The sequence below is a fragment of the Pogoniulus pusillus genome, chromosome 11 (assembly GCF_015220805.1).
Source record: "Pogoniulus pusillus isolate bPogPus1 chromosome 11, bPogPus1.pri, whole genome shotgun sequence".
In the NCBI taxonomy this organism is placed as follows: domain Eukaryota; kingdom Metazoa; phylum Chordata; class Aves; order Piciformes; family Lybiidae; genus Pogoniulus; species Pogoniulus pusillus.
The window spans coordinates 20,627,074-20,649,442 of NC_087274.1; the positions used below are offsets into that span (position 1 = coordinate 20,627,074).

General features: G+C 37.3%; 2 protein-coding genes across 4 annotated transcripts in view; one reads left to right on the plus strand and one right to left on the minus strand.

Annotated features, from left to right (window-relative positions):
* Positions 1-1,107, plus strand: part of LCORL (ligand dependent nuclear receptor corepressor like) — a 54,153-nt gene extending 53,046 nt beyond the window's left edge. Inside the window, exon 7 of one of the 2 annotated variants that reach the window (XM_064151359.1) lies at positions 7-1,107. In XM_064151359.1, the coding sequence (XP_064007429.1) occupies positions 7-190 (184 nt within the window). In that variant the 3' untranslated portion in view covers positions 191-1,107. The remainder of the gene's footprint in view (positions 1-6) is intronic. The other variant, XM_064151355.1, reaches the window with a different exon arrangement.
* A 974-nt stretch (positions 1,108-2,081) lies between these two features.
* On the minus strand, positions 2,082-22,332 carry NCAPG (non-SMC condensin I complex subunit G). 2 transcript variants are annotated; one of them, XM_064151362.1, is made up of 21 exons: positions 22,064-22,332; positions 21,266-21,472; positions 20,204-20,432; positions 19,327-19,472; positions 18,272-18,356; positions 17,356-17,548; positions 15,749-15,898; positions 15,128-15,268; positions 13,724-13,847; positions 12,282-12,371; positions 11,975-12,154; positions 11,429-11,539; positions 10,203-10,322; positions 9,396-9,629; positions 8,907-9,088; positions 7,622-7,796; positions 7,071-7,232; positions 5,754-5,925; positions 4,775-4,867; positions 4,271-4,346; positions 2,082-3,454 (listed from the first exon to the last, which is right to left on the minus strand). In XM_064151362.1, the coding sequence occupies exons 1-21, from the start codon at positions 22,172-22,174 to the stop codon at positions 3,328-3,330; spliced, it is 3,108 nt and encodes a 1,035-aa protein (XP_064007432.1). In that variant the 5' UTR covers positions 22,175-22,332; the 3' UTR covers positions 2,082-3,327. The 2 variants fall into 2 exon arrangements, with proteins under 2 accessions (XP_064007432.1, XP_064007431.1); XM_064151361.1 differs by lacking the exons at positions 2,082-3,454; positions 4,271-4,346; positions 4,775-4,867; positions 5,754-5,925; positions 22,064-22,332 and adding an exon at positions 21,789-21,933 and having other exon boundaries at positions 7,031-7,232.
* Between the last annotated feature and the right edge of the window lie 37 nt (positions 22,333-22,369).

Consider the following 22,369-nt stretch of genomic DNA (forward strand, 5'->3'; position numbering starts at 1 on the left):
TCACAGCACACTACAAGTGAAAGTCTCGGAGCCGCAGAATTCAATAGACATGAACACAGAAAACGAACATTTGAAGTCCATAAAGATGTGCCTTAATCAGCCCACTGAGTGGAATCTGAGTTTTTCAGCAGCATCTCTCGCCAGCTGTAATGTTTTTAACCAAAATCTCAAAACTGATGAGAACAAATAGATTGCAGCTGTTCTTGCACTATTATTTTGTACATTGTTCTTGATATTTTTTTTTGCTGAATACTTAAAAGCATTTATTACATGGATCTTGAAATTATCTCGTGTGATTTGGCTTTATATTACTATTAGTATTATTCATTTTGATGTACCTTTTTTAAACGTGGAAATTTCACATCAGACCATCATGAAATTCTTGCAGTATGACATTTCTATCAGAATCAGATGTTTCCCTTTAAGAGTATTGTGATTTTTTTTTCTATGTTCTTTAATTATTATTCCCCAACTTTATTTTTGTGCACGAAAGTTAATATATTATGTAATTTGTGGCATAGGTCACCATGTAAAGATTTATGGTAATAATGATTCAAACAACTCTGTAACAGGTGGAGACCAACTACCTCGAAACAAAGCAGTAAAAAGGTCAAAGTTATCTGAGATCTCCTTCGCAAATGGATTGAAACTTATTGAACAACCAATTTGTTTCTGCAGTACAATTTCATCTTCATTTCTCTTGAGAACTTCTGTGTGACAGTGCTCAATGACTGTAACTGTCTAAAAGAAAGGCCAAGCCTGCAGGAGGAGCTCTGGAAAGATTGTCATTCAGCAAATCTGTATCTGCACTTTTTGAGGTTTCTGCTAAATGGTCTTTCTTCTCCTTTGGTTTTATGACTATGCCTGCCACCAATTAAAATGGATGTAAATGCTCTCCCTCTTTCTTTTGTTTTCCGTGTACTTTAGAAATTCAATGTAAACATCACATTTTAAAACTCAAGTAGTAAATGGTTGTAGCTAAAGACATTGTAGACATTCCATGCTTTAATCAGCTTTAGCAAGGTTCATGTACTTCATTCAGCAAAACTTTATTATTAATAGAGCTATAACAAAAGTGTTAGAATAAAACCATATGCTCTGTTTCTCTTTTCCTGAGTCATACATTCAATAGCTGGAGAGGAGGATTCATAGTTCAACTTATTAATAACTTATTTGTCTTTTTCTTGCCAAGAAGTGCTTCCAGAATGACATTTCCTTGAAAGACATTGTATGGCACAAACCAGAAGTTTTAAGGAGTCACTTCAAGTTTTCATCTTACCTAACAAAGTGAAGGTGGTTAGAGAGGTGTGTTGGTTTCCCAAGTGCAATCCAGGGACTGAAATAAAAGGTTGTTGTGAATTGATCCTTCAACGAGGTCAAATCACTGAAGCATCAGACAGCACAGAATGTGATTAAAACAATGAACATATGGCATCATGCTACACTGTCTAGAAGGCCTTTATGCATGTCAGCTATCTGAAGCAATCAAGGTACTATGAGGCAAGAAAGCCAAGAAGGTTCCAGGGAACCTGTTCCACCTGATCTCAACCTGTGTGACTGCTTTTTTCTCCTTACACTCTCATCAATTTCAACTTGGGTCCATTGTTTTTTTTGTCTCATACACCAACACCAACCTGACCTGTATCAGTGTCCAGCAGGAGTAGGGATGCTATTGTGCCTCTTTACTCAGCCCTGGTAAGCAACAGCTTGAGTACTGTGGTCAGTTCTGGGTGACACAGTATTGGAGACACAGATTATGGAGCATGTGCAGAGAAAAGGAGCAAGGCTGGTGAGGGATTATGTCATACAAGGAACAGCTGAGGGAGTCGGGTTTACCCTGGAGAAGAAAAGGTACCTGAAAGGAGATAATAGTTATCATAATGAGGCTGGTGCTAGAGTACCCCAAGTAACAGAATGACAATCAACTGAGGAATAAATGAAATACATACTTCAGCCTTTTGAACTATGTTTAGACAGCATTCAAGGGGGCAGACATTGTGTCTCTCAAGTGGCTGCACATATACAAACACACTAGAGAAGAAGTTGGGGATTTGAAGAAATGAATTATGAGAAGAGAGAGCTCAGGACTTCAGAGTTGTGTTTAAAAAGCTGAATAAAAGAATCACAGTTACATAAGCTTCTGAATAGCAAAATGTCAGCAAAAAAAGTGTTGTGGCAGTTTGTGGTTTGACAACTTTCCACAAGAACTGAAAGGCAGGAAAAGAAACACAATCCTGTCTGCTTTCTATAGGCAAACTTGAAAAGAGCAGTGCTCCTTTTCACTTGGGTCCCTACACCATTTCTGAGAAAAAAAGATAATTTGCAGCATGTTTGCCTGTTTTCAGCGCAAGATCACTAGGAAGCTACACTCAGTATCAACAGTTGAGATGCCCAAGTCAAGCACTTCACAAGTTTTTTCTATCTGCTTTGGAAACTACCTATACTGTGACAGACAAGATTGACAGAGCATTTCCAAACCAAAACACTAGCATTGCCAGTATGAATCTGTTCAGCCACCAGGGATTATCTATATACACCTTAATCATCTCCAATTAAAACTCATACTTCTAGAAATGTCATTAGAAAAGGGTTTGTGAACTTCAAAACTACAAAGCAATCACAACTGTACCCCATTTTCTTGTAAAGTATTTCCTTTTTGCCCATTCTGTACTCAAGTATTGCTTTCCTTATTAGATCTGATTTTGTACCTCAAATATTTGTATGCTTTTCTAAAAGCACATTACTGATTTTATATACCAAGGTCAAGGAGTCATAGCTCACTTCCTGGCTTAGGTTTGCAAAAATCAGTAATTCATTTTATCATTTTGAGAGCATTGTAAATAAAGCTGACACCTGCAGGAAGGAGAATTCATTTATTTGCATTTTATGTTAACATGACCAATAAAACCTGGTTAGCAGATGCAGAGGCTAATAAGGGAAGAATGCAGATGCACTGAAGGCACGTTCGAAACTGCTGCCATCACAAGCAGCCACTTTAGGCCAAACATTCTCTCTGAAAGTTAAATTATCAACACAACTTTAACTATGAAGTACCTAGCACCAACAGCTATTTTCTTTGCAGATAAGAAGCACTCTTCTTGTGAACATATGCCCCAAAGAGAAAGTAATCCAAGTTTTGTTCAGGTTTTTATGTCTTCATTACACGAATGATGGACTTCAGACTGAGAAACTCATTAGAAGCATCTCATCTTAAAGAATCATAAAGCTCCCAGAAAAATCTAGTATTATAAATGACCATAACACGAAGAGTTCAATGTGGCTAACACACTTAACTACCAGCCTTATTAGCAAGGGACGCTTCTGTCTTCATTCATCTTCTTCCCTACTCAAAAGTTTGGAAAGATTCATCCTTGTTTTCTCAAGTGCTATGGTTTTTGCTCGTCGTGAAGGCCTTGCACTGGACGCTGGAACTGGTTCTGGCATTTCATCAGCACTGCAACGTAAAATGTTTTAAAGTAAGTCCAAGAAGACCAAGCAAACCGAATTTTTATATTGACAAACTTGAAATATGGCCTTAAAGTGCAAAAATACTTCATACTAATTATAAACTTCTTTTTTTTTGAGACTATATTAATGTTCTTCTAGTGATAGAGCCAATGTCAGTAAGTGCTGGCAGTAGCAAAAGAAGCAAAACTCCTACAAGATTAGGTGGCATGGAAATGAACACAGGGCAAAGGCAAACAGGGCTGCCAGATCCTGGTCACCCTGAAGCCTGCGGATTACTTGCTTGAGAAAGTGAACATAGCTAAGAATTTCATAGACTGGTTTAATGCTTATAACTCACAAGACCAGCAGGAAAGGACTGCATTGTGCATATTCACTTATCAGTCCTTTCTAGAAGCTTAACTACATGTTGAAAAATAACAAAAATAGAGGAGGGAGGGAATAATTTTAATGAAGAAAAAAAAATTATTCCTCTACAGAGCAGTTCTTTAAAAAGGTGAAAAAGTGAGTGGAAGAGTAATAATGTAAGCCAGAAATCTAACTTTTGTTGGCTAGAACATCTGTCAGTTCTACACACAAAAGGTAGGTGAAAAACAAAACAAAAATTATGGGGTCTTAGGCAATGATAAAATGTGAGGCTGTCAAAACTGTTGTTTCACAAGTACCAGCTCAATGGTTTTTTTTCCTCTGTGCATTGGGGATAGAGGATATTAAAGATGCAAGTTTAGGGAAAGTAAAACACCTGCATTATATTTTCTTGCTACAACAGGTATGAGGGTTTTGATGGTGGAGAGAAGAGGATTACCTATCACCACTGCATTTTACAGATGTGCCAGTTTTCCTCCTGCTCACAGACTTCACTTCTGTTCCTCTCCGTTGTCCTAAGTATAAGCAAAAGTCTTTTTTCATGTGACATCATCTCTTCTTAAAATAGTTCTGTATTTTTCTTCAGTGTTTGATATTGCATTGAAACAAGTATGCAGCAATCACACAGACTGTGATGACAAAACAGAAAACAACAGCAAAAAGCCCACAATGTCCCAGTTCTCTCAGGAACACCTTAGGTTACTGGAAATGACTGCAACCAAATTATCTTGAAATCCTATAGTCAGTTTTTTTCTTTTTAAATCTATGCTGTTCAGAAAGGCCAGCAGCACAAAATTTGGCATTTTAACCTTTTAACAAAGAAGCATTTAAAAACTACAATTGAATATGAAAACTGACTGGGTTTTGTCCAGAAGGTAGTATGAAGTTATCTTATTAAACACAACTGGTTTGTTTAATGTGCCAGAAAAAAGCTAGTGAATACCTCTGCCAGATTTATGTCTTGTAGATTTTGATACCGCAGTCGCTTTACTTTTAGCTTCATTAACTGGAGTACGAGGAGCATTTTCACTGTTTTCTGTTAAAGAGAATAACATGCAAAAGTGATAATCAACTTTTTACTTCATCTTAAGTACCACTATTTTAAATTTTGCTGTTATATGATAAAGACAATTTTAATGCCACTTTTTCCTTAAACTAGAAATCAGGTAAGGCACAAAAAAAGCTTAAAATGTCACTCAGCTATAAGCTTGCCTCAATCACATATAAGTTATTTCTGGCAATAGTTTAGCCCCTTCCATTGTGTTGGAAGTCAAGCAAGCAGGGCTCAAGACTAGTTTGGCTTAAAGCCCTGAAATAATCTGATAGAAAATACAAACAAATAATTGAAAGAAGTGTCAAAAGAAAACATGATCTGCTTAACGCACTTGCACGTCAATATCTTTGCTTTACTGCTGTAACTGAACCTAAAGAGCTTTCATCCAACTGGTTAGACTTTCTGTGCCACCCATGCAGTGCACACTGCTAAGGCACACAGAGCTGTGTAAGCTGTGCAGGTGGTGAAAAGTTCTCCAGCTACTTCCATTTCAAACTCTTAAATGGTGATAAAAACAAATCTTGCTCCAACATATGAACGTGTAACACATGGACAGACTCATGTCAGCACTAAAGAGATCAGCTATATATGATGGAGGCTGCGCAAGCAAAGGCATGGCAACTCCAGAGTCTATAAACCCTCCAAAGTACTGGCTTCCTCCTGCAAGTTAGTAAGTTGCATTCTAAAGATAGGTAGGCACTAGCACTCAGCACACATAAGTGTGCCAAAGAGCTCAAACAGTCCTTTTTACTTCTGTCTGTGTTAAAATAGAGCCTTAACCTCTGCTCTGCAGCATTAAGATACAGCACAAGTTAGACTAGAATAATATGGAGAATGAGAAGACACACCTACACCTCTCCTGAATTACCTTCTTCATTCTGAAGAGTGTTTTCAGATAACGTGATGTGAGTTTCCTGTGTCCTTCCAGAGACACCCGTTTCCTCAGTCCTTTCAGACTGGTCTTTGCCCACATTAAGGTCTTTGGTCAAGTTCATCTTCACCTTCTCAATAGCTCTTTGACACTGTTTATCTTTCACTTTCTGGAGAAGAGAGATGTAATATTAAATGCTTTTTTTAATTTAATAATTTTACAATTATTTCTTTAAGAGATTAAATTTATGCAGTAGTTAAATTTACTACACAAAGGAAACAACGTGCGATACGAAGATAAGGCAAGCTGAAAGGAGAAACTCTCTGCAGCTCCAGGCACTGAAACCCCAAAATACTTTTTTTTTAAAAGGAAATCTGAAAAAAAACATTGAAGTGACTGTGTAGCTCCCTCTGGATGATAAGCCCACAGCAGATCAGGATTCTTTAGAACATTTCCATATGCCATTGTTTTCCTCAATCACACTCCCATTTTACTTTATTTTTCCATGTTAATAAAAGCATTAGGGTAAAAGCTTTCACATCACTCTTGTAACTCCCACATAATCTAAAATGAAGTATCTTTTTCGTGTTGCCTAATGAGCTATAGTTACCATTACAAGCTCATGCATAACATTTCATCTTTAGTTAACTCTTACCAGCTAACTAGGATAGACTTTACATTGAATTTTATTTTAAGGTTAAAATAATGAACTACACCAGAGTTATCAAAAGATCTTACTGTGCTGAAATATATCAGGTTGGGTACATAGTAAAGCCAATGTGAAACAATCTATAGTAGCTGAAATCAGAACTGCCAGGTCTGGAAGGCATGTCAAAGAGCATTCAGTTCCAACCCCCCCCCAACAGTGGGCAGGGACACTTCACATTAGATCGAGTTGCTCATAGCCCCATCAAGCCTGGATACAAAAACTTCCAGGGACAAGGCTTCACCACCTCCCTGGGCAAGCTGTTCCAGGGTCTCAGCACCCTCATGGTGAAGAACTTCTTCCTAACATCCAGTCTGAATCTACCCACTTCTATATTTACTCCGTTCCCCTACTACTACCTGACATTTTAAAAAGTCCCTCACCAGCTCTCCTGTAGGCCCCCTTAAGATACTGGAAGGTCACAATAAGGACATAAATTATGCAGTGACAGCAGTTCAGATTTTTCCAAATGACACATGAAAAATTGATTTTTCAAGACGAAATTCAAGTTATATTGTCACAGTAAACAAAAGGCACTCATTTTTAAGCATACTGGAATATTAGATCACTAATAATTAAAGAAAGTAAGAACTGTGTTTAGTTACTACCTCTAATATCTCATTGAGCAGAACCAGAAGACTCTCTGTGGAAGAGCTACTGAGTTCTAGAGAATTTAAAGCTTTTGTGTAAATACGAACATCCGGTGCACTTGGATCCACCAAGATTTCATTGCAAAGCTTCATTGCTAAACTGTCATGCACTGTTAACTCCTGCAAAGAAAAGAAAGTAGATATCAGTTCACAGGAAACTACTTACAAAAGGCAGCAATGAGATCACTCCTATTGGAACAGCTAATGACCAAGCATACGCTTTCCTAAAGTGCAGTATTTTGAGTACATATATAAATTGATCTATAAAAAGCCCACATCAGACTGTTAGCCATGGTGCAAGTTCCAACTAGCATTTTAGTTGTGAGAGAGGAGAAATTGCAGAGACATGGAAGTCAAGCTAAATAATTTCATTACCTGAACAGTCACTCATTTAAACCAGCTTCTAAGACTAGGAATGGAATCTTGGAGAGGCCCAGACTGCCAGCACTACGAGAAGGGGGCCAGTTCTTAATCTCCAGACAGTTTTCCCCAGTTTAAACACACTGTACCTCATAGTCCTGTGACTTTTCAGACTGAGGCTTCAGTCCACTTGGTCTGGTCAGGTCCACTAGCAGTTCAGAAACGTTACTAATATCTATTTCCGACAATGGTGAAGTTGCAGGAGCATTGAAGAGTGTTTGCAGAGTTGGAAAGTAAGCTTCTTCGAAAAATTCTTGGTTAGACCTGTTTCAGTTGAATCAAACATTGGAGCATGAGACAAAATTACACCTTAATTCATCCCTAAGTTTTTTTTCTTCAGTGATGTTAGTTCACAGACCCATTACAGGTAACAGCCAAGTAGAAACAGCCAGGAGGATCAAGATATGAAAACTACTTCACAGAACCGACTGTTTAAGTATTAGCACATGATGATTCCATCAGTTTAAGTAATGCCTGAAGTTTATCCTTAATACTGAAAGCCTGATACATACTGAAAACCTAACTGATATATACAGACATATTCAGAAATTAATTTCTCTAGATCTTTTATTTAGATTTATCTCTCTTCTGCTCATTCCTCCTTCCTGCTAGCATTTTTCTTCAGGGATACTTTTTGTTGTGTAAGAAAGGAAGGAAGCTTGGCAAAAAAAATGCAGAAGCACAAGATTTTTGTAAGAAATATTTGTGCAGAAAAATACTACGTAATATACCTAAATTAAATCTTAACCATATTAAAAAAAGCAGATAAAAAGTCAGCTGCTTCAACTGGCTAAAACCACTAAGAGCAACTGAAAAGTAAGTTTAAGATTTTTTTTTTTCCTCTCAGGGTGTATCCCCTTACATAAGCTCTCAACCTATCAAAGCAAAGAAGTGATTTCTGAACTTCTTGTGAATCTAGACTGGAGTATTCTTTGGTTAAAAAAAAAAACACAAAACACAACCAACTAGCCTGCTGCTTTGATATCTGCTGGGCACCAATTATTTTCCTTTGAAGCATTCCTGCTAGCTACTTCTCATTCACTTCAAAGTCTACCTGTGGTACTCAACAGCATAAATAAGTAAAGCTCATCTTTTTTAATTAATCTTTTATTCAGTATTTTGAAGAGCAGTTTCAATTATAGGCCTAGAAAAGGAAATGAAAGAGAAAGGTCATAGGGATAAAAGGGAATTAATGAAAGGTCCTCAGAATAGCAGAGGTTGAGATGATGTATGTTCAAAAGTAATATGCACAGAAGGTTGTACTGGACCTTTAAGCCCCATGTGCATTGCTATTTCTAATTGTGCAATATGAAGAGGTTCCTAAAGCTGCTACATCGATGTTTATTTTCACACAATAGTTTTCAAAAGCCATACCTAGTTGCATAAGCAAATAAAGGGAAGAACACTCCTAGACAGTGTCTAAGCCGAGCATCCTCTTCAGTCATGGGACTGTACCACAACAAAATCAGACGAGAAAGAAGCTTGGCACTAAGCAGCCTCCCAGAGAACATCAGTTTGGCTACGCCTTCTGCAGCTACTGTCCTAAGTTCTGAAGACTGACGAAAAAAAATTGATGATAGCCACAACACACTAAACATTTTATAACAATAGCCTACATGCTATTTTGCAAATCAAGTCTCTATATTTATGTATTCTCACCTGCACAGAACTCAAAGCTCAAGATACTGTTAGCATGTAGCAGTGACAAAGTTGTGGTCACTTGCTAGGACAATTACTTTAACATTAGACCATTCATTTCATTTGCACATCATGGAATATTCACATGCAACCTAATAGGATGGCAAGCCTTCTGCAAAGGCAATTTAAAAAAAAAGCTACAACAAATTCTACAGTATTTCTTACCTCATTGTCTAAGAAAGTAGAGAGAAGCTGCAGGAGACTGTTTACTGTAGCTGTGGTTTCTTCTTCCTCTTTTGTTTCACTTTCTTCCTTAGAATTTTCAGTTTCAAGTATATCTTCATCTTCAGAGTCATTGTCTCTTCTGGCTTTAAATGGCTCAATCCCAAACAGCAGTAGTTGATCAAAGATTGCCTCTAAAGCACTTATCTTTACCTGCATGTAATCGACTTGTAAAACCTAGGTTTAATAAGGAAAACATATACACCACCTTACAGCAGGCCGCCAATTTTAACATGAAACAGAGCAAGATTTTTTGCTTTAGTAAGACTGTTACATTTGGGAAACTTTTGTTAATACCTAGGACAAATTTCAGACTTTTCAAAAAACAATCAGTCACATTTTTGGTTTGGTTTCCCAGTGAAGGCAACCTTATGGAATCCTACAGTTTCTCTTTTCTATGTTGTCTTTATGCTGCAATAGCATAGGTACCCAGATTCAAAAGAGAATTTAAGACCTCGTGGATAAAGAATTACAAAAAGTTTCAAGACAAGAGGTGACCTTACAGAGGAGAGTCATGTTGCTACTCAGGTACAATATAAGCTTGACCATTACACATCTGAAAAATACACACAAAACTACACTCTCCAGATTCAGCTCTTTAAGAAATCTGGAAACACTGGTTCTCAAATAACTACATGAACTCTCCAGATTATACATGCAGTTATCAAGAATAGCTTGTTATAGATACAAGAGTAGTCTTAGTGAGTAAGCCACAGAGACCACCAGTCTATTTCCCATCAGACATCTCACCTGTAACAGCAGCCCAAGCTGTTTCCGGGCAAATTCTTTATTCTGAAGAGCACAGCAACCCAAACACAGAACTGCCAGATTTCTCACAGCTGGATGAACACTGGTCATGGCAGGAAGTATCTGGAAGGAAGAATACTAGACTTTGTAATTGAAACATGCACATTTACAAGAAAAAAAAAAATAACTAGTAAATAAAATGTGCTTATCCTGAAATGAAAAATAATATACTCTGATACAGAATTGCAAAGTGGTAACCACTATATTGTGCTTATCTAGATAAAAACAGAAGCAGACTGAATATGCTGTTTGAAATCAGCAGCAAAATAACAGAAAAAAAATCACATGTTTTGCTTTGTGTCTCTTTTCAATAAAGATTTGTCTTCAAACAAAATTCAGTTGATCACATGCCGTGAAATTTTAAGAAGTGCCACAGTCCAAAGAAATACTTAAACTCTTGCTAAAAGAAATGTCATTCTTGTGGAGAAACAAAACCCAGTACCAAGGTGCAAGATGCAGATGCCATTTTCATATACTTGGAAGTGTTTTGAAAAGATGAAGAAAGAATCCACACAAAAGAAAAGGCAGACTTAATGCAAGATGAATGCTACAATGGCAATATTTTATATTTCTCCATTCATTAAAGTGTTCAAGTTTAAGCAGCAACAAATACAACACTCCAAATCATGCAATGTGTGAAAATCCAGTAATACAAAAGCAGGATCTAGGGGAAAGGAAACTGAAACAAACAACTGAGAAAATTAAAGAAAAACTTAATGAAAAAGAAAAGACTTCAACACTAACTAGGATTTCTAAGAGTATTTGTATACATCTGGAAGAAATTACATGTGGTTCCACTGCTCTGGCTGATAGAAAATCCAAGTAATTTAAGTACCATCAAAGGCAGTAAGTAGATACCTAAGCAGCACACTTGGCCCAGTATAAACTCAGCAACATCCAACACTGTCAGACATTAAATCAGATATTGACTATGTTCCTGTTTTACTTTAGTATCTCTCTGGCACAACCATTTCTGACACAAACTCAGAACAGCCTATCTTCACTGTACCTCCAAGACACTGTGTTCTGAGAAGGCTTAAAAGAACCATAGACAGCACTACAGACACAGCAAAAGAATTGTGAAATCATCCCAAGCAGTGCCACCAGCACCTAAAGGCCAGTTACAGTGCATTCGTTTTTATTATAAGATGAACACTATTCTTACATACCTGAGAGTCAGCAATTTCTTTAATGGTTGGATCAATTCCTTTTGAGAGGGAAACGATCTTCAGAAGCTCATAACATATTTTCAGACACTTCAGCAGTGTTTCAGGATCATTCTTCAATTAGGTCAGGGAAAAGAAAAACTTTATTAATACAAATAGTGGCAGTGATAAGGAGAACAGGGATATTAATTCTAATTTTCCCTACCCAAATAAACATTTCCTGTCCACGACATATTTGTTGTGCAGAGATATGAATTAAAATCCATCTATAAGCCATGACAAAGAGAGATCCTAGTTTGTGTTTTTAGTTAAAAGTGGTGAAAAAACCTTTTAAGAGTCAAGGACAAAAGAGCAGTTTAACTGCAATTAATTTTTTAGCAGAGGATAGCATCAGCTTCCATTAGTGCAGAAGGAGAACACTAATACAATAGATGTTCATTTTCAGTTTTAAAAATTTAGATCACACAAGGCCAAATTACACTTTCTTCACAACTATGAATAAACATCAAAACAGAAGCAGCACTTGGGAATACAGGAAGGGGAAGAGACCTTCTCCACACGGATTTCTTTGATTTCACGTTGTTCTGTTGCTTTTATCAGATCACTTTTCCTGCTTTCCAACTCAGTTATTTCCTCTTTTAACACCGATGCTTTATTAAAATCCTGCAAATTAATACATTCTTCCAAAGCTTCTTTAACTTCAAAAAGCTTCACTTTTATTTCAGCCAACTGAAACACAAAGTAAAAAGGAAAATACTGTAACCTTCCCTTGATGAAGCCAGCCAATACACTACTATATAAAATTCTCACTAGACAGATGTGCTTTAATTTTTTTGTTCTTGTTAAAGCTGCTTACCTTAATCTCCTGCTTTCTTATTTCAGCAGCATCAACAGGCTGTTCAACTGTAAGAATGGGCTCACGAAGTTCTGAGATAATTTCTGCAGTCTGTTGTGACAGTATATTAGCTCCATTAATTTCAGCTCAGATGTCAGATACTAAGCATTTAACTTTACAATTTTAAAATATCAGCTTTCTCAAAAAAAAATTGAGCACCTATGCAGTTTCCCTTAACTAATTCACTGCAAAGAGATGCTAAATTTGACAAGATAATGGCCTAACCATGGAAGGCCAGTGTTTCCTACCATTCAGCTGAGCAAGCAAGAAAACAGCAGGCTGTATATGCATAAGTTACACAGTTTCTATGCCAATAGTGCACAAGAGCACAACCCACCACCAACTCCTTTAGGTCTCTACACATATCATAAAAAGTTACTGATAAAAGGAGTAAGGTTTTACACCTATTTCAACTTCAAAAGACAACTAAGAATACTATCATTTAAAGTTGTATAAACCATCATATGTAGTACAAGAAGCTATGTAAGCAATTAGGCTAAATATATGCACAGAACTAGGAGCAGAATTAGGCAGAAAGTTTTCCAGTTGGATAAGTGTTTTCTTTAAAGTCAGACCCACTACCTTTATAAAAACTGAGGTGAAACAGGAAGAATACTAAAGCCTAAATGATAGAGGATAGTCTCAGTTTGATTAATCCTGTATCAGACCAGCCCTGTTGAACTTCCTCTCAAGCTGTACCAAATCAAGGGAATTTATTGAATCAGTGTATTGACTAGAAAAATAGAAATGCACTCGTGTACCATTACTATTGTACAAGACAAAGATTGCCATAGTTTCTCCACCACAGCCACATAACAAACCTTTATCTTAGCTTTACTCACCGGACTGAAATTTTTCAGAAGCAGTCTCTGTCCCTAAGTCCAGCATTCATTTAACATATTTGAACAAGACTAAGGTTGGTTCTTTTTTAGGAGTTGAATTTAAATATTGATGCTGTACATGCAAAGTCTACTACAGAAAACACTTTTCTATCTCAGCTAAAAGGCAGGAAGAGAAATTTGAAAGCTGGAAACAAACTACCTTCACTTTCAATGTTTTGGTTAACACTGTTTGGATCTCATACAGCAAAGGATTCCGAAACAGACTGTCAAAGTGTCATAATTTTCCAATTTAAGGATTACATTTGCAACACCAGGCAAATCTCTAAACAAAAATCTTTCGACAGCTACAGAAGGCAGCTATACTTAAAAAAAAAATTCAAATCCTAAAACAAACAAAAGAAGGGGTTGGGATGGGGCGGAAGACAAGGGATGGACATAAATGCTTTTCCCAAAGTCATAACATTTTAACACCTGATATTCCTGATAAAAAGCTTCATAAAGGATGTTTGATATATGAGGAAGTTAGACCCTAAAAAACAATACTCTTGTGGGATTACTTACAATTTGAATCCTTCTGTCATCATCTGGAATCATCCTGAGTAACCTTTCCACAAGCAGAGATATAAGCGCTGCTGAAGTTGCAGGTAGAATGAGAGTCTTTTGTAAAGTACTCAACATGTGCTTTCTGTGTTCCAGAGAAAAAATAGATTAAAAAAAAATCTATTTGGTTATTCAGGAAAATAGAAAACATTCCAGTCAATGTTTTACCCACTTGGAGTGAGTGTGATGAAGGCATTACAATCCATTACAAGGGAAAGTTTTCTATAGCTACAGTAACTGCTGAATAGATTTTTTTTTTTAAACTTAGCAATGTTTGTCTTTTCCTGATTTCTCTTGGTTAGAAAAAGCTGATTTTTTTCCATCAGGTGTCACTACTGTTCAATGAAAGGTCTCACCTGCAGAAAACAGTCAGAGTATCAATACTGTAGAATGTCTTCCCAGAAATAACCTGGCTGGAAACTAAAAAAAAACCCCACTTTTCCAGTTAACCTAACCTGACAGTCTGGCACACACAATACATTCCACCAAGACTGAAATTATTGCTGGGTTGGTACCAACATAACTGCAATTTTTGATAAAATGCCTGTGATGGTATGAACTTCCAGATTTATTCACCCTTATTACTTCACATCAAAAGGCTCCTCAGATGATAGGAGGACTCATTTAACACAGCCCAATTCAGTTTGGAATCAAAAGCATGTTACCTTTTCATGGAATCATAGAATAGAATCAGTCAGGGTTGGAAGGGACCACAAGGATCATCTAGTTCCAACCCCCCCTGCCATGGGCAGGGACGTCCTACCCTAGATCAGGTTGGCCAGAGTCCCATCCAGCCTGGCCTTAAACATCTCCAGCTATGGGGCCTCAACCACCTCCCCGGGGGAACACATTCCAGGCTCTCACCTCTCTCATGGTGAAGAACTTCCTCCTCATGCCCAGCCTGAACTTACCCATCTCCAGCTTCACTCCATTCCCCCTAGTCCTGTCACGACCTGATATCCAGAAAAGTCCCTCCCCAGCTTTTGTGTAGGCCCCCTTCAGATACTTTCAGGCCTTAGCAGACTAGCTTGAAAACAGACACGCAGGCTACTTAACACAATTCAAGTCCTGAAAAGTAATTAATTCACCTCCTTTTAATTGTTTATATTACATTCCAAATTATCAGTCTTGTCATTTTATAATCTCAGTAATACATTATAAGGAAAACTGATTTTTCTTCCTCCACAAACAATGTTGCATCTGCAGTTGGCACACATTTCCACCAAAGAGACCCTGCCTCTTCAGCCACCTTTAGAACTGTATTTTGACTGTTTGACCGGGTTATTCCCCTAGCAGAGACTTTATGCCTGTTTACAAACGTGACAGCTATATACTTAATAACACAGCTTTTACATTGACGTTTACCTTCCTCCCTCTTCTGAGGTATCCATGGAATCTATGATAAGAATCAGTTGCTGGCCAATAAATTCTTTTGTCATCAGGTTTTCAAAAAAACTGAAGTCTTCTTTTTGTTCTTCAGTAACAACTGGCATGTTTTGAAGGTAACTGAATTGCAAGAGAACAGATAAAATTACAGCATTTTTTTTTTACTTCTTTTCACAAACTGTGAAAATTTTAAAAGTATCCATTTCTGCAAGCTCTAAAAACCTCTTTTTGCTAGCTCTTTGCAAAGACACAGCAACCTACATAATAGCTGCATATTGCAGCTATTTCATGAGAATGGACATTCAATTTAAGTTATAAATTTGCCTTTTATAGTATTTGTTTAAATTAAGTAAATCCTCTCAAAAATAGTTTTTAAAATTTCAGAACCAACCAAACAAAATCCCAAAACAGAAAGCAACAAACAACAAAACCATCCACCAAACAACCCCAAAAGCCCACCAAGAAAAACAAAAAAATCTTTGGCTTTGGAGGAAACCTGAATAGTTGAATTAAAAAAAAGAAAGGTATTCTGTACATATATATATATATATATATATGTCAATTTTAGTGGTTAGATAGTTATTTTCCACTACAACATACCTTAATAAATAATGTGCATATACAGCTGGTTCTGGCAACACTTGTTCCAGTAAATCTTCACCTTCTTCACTCTTTGATTTTAGATAGTGACAAAGGCATTTCCAATGGAACACATTCTCGACTGTTAAACCTTCCAGTGGAATCAGTTTTCTAAACAAAAATAAATAAAATACCAATTATTTAGTAACATAGGATTGAAGACAACAAATGCACAGACAGGTATAATTTCCTAAAATTAAAAAGAAAGCCTACAAAATATATACCCTAAAATTGACAAAAACAACTTCCTAAGTGAGGATATGGGAGCTCCCGGAGCCGCTCACACTGCATTTCTCAGTTTTTAAATCAAGGCTGTTTGTACCAGTTTGCAGAAAGACTCGTGTCAGCCATTCAGACCTCCTAGAGCAATCACCTAGGTATTTTATGACCTTATCACTGTGCAAATGTGGAAAACTGACCTGCATTAATTTGCAGAAGTGCAGCAACCACATAAAAATTATTTTTCCCTTCTGTTTATGAACTGTTTCATCTGTTCTTAATACAAACCCTTCTCACATAATTTGTGACTATTAATCAGGGCATGTCAAATGCAAAAAGTAACAGAACTGCTTTTCAGCATCTCTGTAAGCTCACTTTCCATTTACTAGTCACAGGACCCCCACTCCTTTTTACCAAAGTAGTGCTTTCCATAGCATATAACTTTTAGGAAATAGAACACGAAGCTGTACATAAACTCTACCACAAATAAAAGACATCACACTCTTATTTTTCACTCCCTTGAATGCTATTTTACTTGCAAACTACCAACATTTTTTTCTTTTAGGTCCCTCACACACACAGAAAAATAGAAAGGGAAAAATCCCATCAGCACATAGATAAAACCTGATCATTGGATAGCTTCCCATTAATCTGACAAATCTTTATTTGAAGTAAAGGTAACAATTCACAGGCTTCAACAATCTAAGCATTTATCATACTGATACCACATCAGGCAAGTTGCAATCACAAACACCACATAAGAAAAGGCCAAATATTTTCCATAAATCAACTAACATCATTACAAGCTCAATAATTCAACTCTTCCTTCACTTTTCAAACTGTCATCAGCCTAACAGATCATCTGCCTTAAAAAAAACAAAAACCACTATTATCCCAATGTTTCAGAATGGAAGTCTCCTTTTATGCAGGATCCAAGTGAGACTGACAAACCCATCACTACTTTTTTCCTTTGAATCTGTTAAGATATTTGCACATTTCCAGAGGCTGTAATAAAGTTATTTCACCATTAGTGAAGCAGACTCACATCTCTAGTTTTGGAGTGCAATCTGTCTAGCATCTATTGATTTCAAAACATCTGTCATAAGCTACTACTGGAATGCAAAACACTTCATATGATGACAATATGTATTTCTCCCAAAGAAACAGAATATGTTTTTTTATAAATCACTTTTTAAGTCAGTGACAAGGGAGACATCATAGCTTACATCACAGCATCAGTCTTTTATCACAGGTAACGTTACTCTGCTCTCTGTTTTTCTACATAACCTTTAATGTAATATTTTTATACAAAATATTAATATTTTGGAAATGAAAATTCATCTGTGTACCTATTGTCAAGATTTTTACAGCTCTGAACAATTTCTTGAAGAGGAGATAATGAGAACACAGCATCTAGAAGCTGGGTGGCCACCTCTGGGCAGTTTTCCACATCCAGTCGATGAAGCAATTCTAAAACATCTCCTTCAGTAAACTGTAACCAGGCCTGAAGCAGTTTCTTTTTCACTACCTCCTGAACAGCACCTAATAATACAAGAATTTAAACAGTTTAAGTGTTAAGCATCAAAAATACCACTAAATTTTAAATATACTTTCACCAATAACTTTTCTTTAGAAGGATTTTTGGAAAGAAGTTACTGAAGACTTGACCTTAACATTATATTAAAGAAAAAAAAACAACATTTGAAACAAGAACTACCTAGGGAACACAACCCAGTCCTCTACCCCCAAAATTCTTACATTTAAAGACAGCACCCTGATGAAAAAAACCAAAAAATCTTCAAATGACAAATGGTTATAGAGGTAGCAAATATTCTAGGGAAGCACTGTTACATACTTGCTCTGTTCCAAATAATTTAGAATTGGCCATTTCAGTCCTTTTACTACAGTAGTTACAAAAATAATCTAAAATTAATTCTGCTTCAAAATACACAAAAATAACTAGGTTTTTCTACTTCTGTGTTTAATTACAGTGTTGCTTCAGAATTTTAATAGCATTTGGTGCTGTTTTAGACCTCAGTCGTTTTCAATTGTTTTGGAGCAGTCCAATCTTTTTCTGGCTTGTCTGCTCTAAGGAGACTCAGAAAATAAAGGAGCAAACAATTTCTTGTGCTTAACACTTCTTAGTACCTCACAGGTCCTTTTGAGCTCCTTATTACTGCCATCACAGCTGCTGCATAGCTCTTCCTCAAAACACTAGAAAGTATTCTCTCTTAAACATTTATATTAAGATGTATGATCTCTTACCAGATCTGTCATTAAATCCATGTTGCAGCAATTTTACTCTCTCTGCTATAGACAGAGCTCTCATGTGAACTTTTTCTGCCAAAACCTAAAAAAGACCCAAAATAACACACCTCACATATAAAACCACCTTTCTGTAAATAGTTAACATTTCATCATCTGTGGTTTGAAACTCTTTAATGTTATCCCCCTGTTAAGCCAATAAAAGCCTGTAACACCTATACCAATAAGCACTGCAGCAATACATTTACAACCAGGTTCTTAGGCAGGGAAGAATATGTAAAACAAAGTACGAGTAAAGATGACAAATAGCTCAGTAGCTTCGAAGTTCCACTTGAATGCAACACATGGATGTGAAAACCGTTCTCACTTTAAGGCTCAAAGAGCAATGCATATCTGCAAAATGACAATGTACTTCTCTTGAAGTCCACTAGCAGAGATACTCAGTTTAAAGAAACATAATTTAATCTAAGTTAAAATGCAGTAGGAGATGGTTCTATGTGAAAAAATTGAATATTTTAATATCTTGCTTAGGATGCCTGAACAAGAAATATACACAGTGGAAGACCTTCCTAGCCTTACCTCTACATGTAAGCATAAGTAATGGTTCCTGCCTCTCAGTTTGGAATACCAAAAATATACCTTTATGCTTTTTTGGTTGGTTAGTTGGGGTTTTGTTGGGGGGTTGTTTGTTTTTTTATGTTGTTTGGTTGGTTTTTTAACTTCAGTATTGCTGTGACCCTAACTTAGAACTCTTCAGGATTCACTCAGTAGAGGTTTAAGTTATATATACAATCTGTTGTTCCTATCAAGCAGGGAAGTTGGAACTAGATGATCCTTGTGGTCTCTTCCAAACCCGACTGATTCTATGATTCTAAGCTCTGCAGGCAAGTCCAGGGACTTGGAATTGAAAACCTGTATTAAATCACCACTCCTCAAAATTCTGGTAAGTGAAAATAAATTGTTTAAGCATTGTTAGTATTTAACATATGGAATTTAATCAAAGATTCAAAGCCTTTTTCCTAAGCCAGTCCTTGAAATTAAGTAATCCAGTTTACCTCATATGCCTGCTTCCTGACAGCTTCCTTTACATCCATAGTGCGATCTATGATTTTAGGCAGAGTTCTTGCTGATGGAGCAATACATGAGAGAACTGCACGCCTCACTTCCGAATTTGAATCTTTCTCAAGTAATGTGGTGTAAACTGAAAGAAAAACAGTCATGTCCATGCACAGCTCATACAAATTCAGGGAAAAATTTATGATCACAACTCCCAAGATTTTATGGCAATTGTATACTGAGCTATGAGCTCAAAAAAATTAAACAACAAAATTCTTATCTACAATCCTACGTAGAATCTTCAGTTAACACCAGAAATTGTGACTTTAGATCCCCCTATAAATAATCACTTTGTCACTTACTAGAGGGGAAAGAAATGAACAAAATAAGGAAACCCTAAATGCATAGGTCAATGTCAGTAACCATTTTGCCTCTTACAGGGCAAACAGCGATAATTTCTGACAAAATTAGATTTTCTATTACTGTTCTCTACTCCAAGCATTTGCTTTTTTACAGTTTAATTGATAGTACAGGAGAGATTCCTCAGAGCATAAGAACAGCACGTATCATATCCCCACCCCAATTCAGAACACACCATTACTCAACTCCACTCTTCATAGAATAGTCTGAGCCTCGTACGATTTATCCATCATTTAACCCCCTGCAAATCTGTCTTGCAAGAGAGCACACACAACTCTTGCGTCTACAACTTTCCCTAGCAGAGATCTCCACAGCTTATAAACTATGCCAAGAATAGCCTTTAATATTTGTTTACTCAATGCTTTAAACAACTTACTAAATAAATGCTTAAAAACATTTTGAAGTGACAGAACTCAGTATATGTTCTTAAAAAAAAAAGCCTGCAGTACTACTTACTATTAACAACAGGACAGTTTCCATCCTTAGGATCTTGAAGTCTTGACAGGGCCAGGACAGCTTGGATTCTCACATTTGGAAATTTATCATTAAGTCTAATCATCATTGCTTCATTAATTTTATCAAATAAGTCATCATCAATCTGTGCATTCTCTGGCATACTTCCCAAAATCTTGTTAACAAGCTGACACGCTCGAAAACGAACTGCATGGCTGTTGACATTATGAGACTTCGGAAAGGAAAAAAAAGAAGCATTCTTACAATCACACCTTTCTCATTTTCAACATAAAGGCTATTAATATGCACATGCAAATAGTTAATATTCTATACAGAACTCCTGGATAACATTCTATACAGTACAGAAGCAAGCACTCCTGTACTTCAAAAGCTTTTTTCACCTAAATTTAATAAGTTTAATTAGCCACGAAACTGGAAAACAATTATTATCTGTATCAGTGGCATTTTAGGTAATTAGCAATACCATCACAAAAAAAGAAGGATGCTTACCACTGAGAGCAGGCTGCAGTACATTAGCTAACTTACCACTCTGACCCCATAAAACATCAAAAAAAAAAAGAAGCTATTCGCAATGATCAGTGATGCTGGCCTGATCAGTAACCTCCATAGAAAAACACTAGTTTAAGAAAACATAACTCTGCTTGCATTTGCATGCTGTTGGAATCGTTGGTCTTCTCTTTGTATAATACTTGCAATAAGCATAAATACTGCATGTGCCAAACATACCCATATTAAAGAACTTCTAATGTTTTTATGTATCAAAGAAATGCTATCACTTCCTTTCCACTATTTCACACCTATAGTGAAGCCTACAACACATCTGATGATCAAATAAGAAAATCTATTTCTCACAGGCCTATCTTTTGTAATCCAATTAGATTATTGGGTGGGTGTGGTGGTTTTCTGGGGCTGGGATGCAGGAAAAGGCACTAGTTTTGCCTTGCTTTCACTTGTTCAAATCCTAGTCTGTAGGTATTATCTTGAGCACCAGCAAGTTTTCTCCACTGCACCGTTTGCGTTTATATTTAATAAGTATTACTGTACCTTAAGTAGAAAGTTAAACACGTAATTCAGAAGCGAGTTATCTTCTGCCTCCTTGTCACCATCCTCTTCCTCCATTTGATAAAATGAAGTAACAAATTTAACCACAAAATCGATCACTTGTTCCACTGCTGGCTCCCGCCTGTAGATTATCATAGCATACTTAAGGAAATGAATGAATTTTTCATGAAAATCTTCCTTATCGCTCAACTGAAAAAGAACAAACCACAAGAGCTACTCAGTTCATCTTTCAAAAGTAATACCACTGAAAACAAATTGTTGTGTAGATGACAGGTTCCATTTCAAATTTAAAAGCGCTAAAGCCAGCAGTTAGGGCACACCCGCTGCTGTTCACACCTCACGGAGTATTTTGCTCTAGCTCCATGGGACTCTGGGCTCCGTTCTGCGCTTTACTTTTAGCTGCTAACGAGTTTCAGAAAGGGAATCGACATCCTCAATGCGTTCTTATCCCGTGTCACGCCTACTTCTCGGCTATCCAAACTCTCTACAGCAACATCTTTACTACCTGCCGTGAGTTGTTCCTATTACTCATGTTCACCGGAGACAACCGCGTACAACACTTCTGCTTACGGCTTGTGGTTGCTTTTATTTGTTTTTAAAGCTGCAGGGCTCTTGTTAGGTCGGCTGGCCTCAACGCTCGTTCTGGGAGAAACAGGGCTGAAGAAGCTCCTGCCCTCGGAGACAACGCTGGGCAGCTGCTGAGAGCCCACACTTCCCCCTCAGCTCGGTGGGTCACCGCTCCTCCCGCCGTGGGCACGCCCCCGCCAAGGGCTGCCGTACCTTATCGTAGGCGCTCTTCAAACCCACAACAAGCTTCGCGTGGTTCTGGTGAGGCTTCTGCGCCTGCTGAAACGCTTCTTTGATTTGCAAAAGCTTCTTGTTTGCTTCCATGGCTGCGGAGAAAGGAGACGGTCACGTAACAACTCTCCCGCGCAGAGCGAAGCCGCCCTGAGGAGGCTGCTCCCGTGCAAAGCCCTGTGGCAGCGAGGCCGCTCCTCGGGGCGGAATCGGCCGAGAGTCCCAGTCCACCGCCGCGCGGCCGCCACCCAAACCCGTCCCTCAGCGAGCAACCGCCGCAGCTTCAAA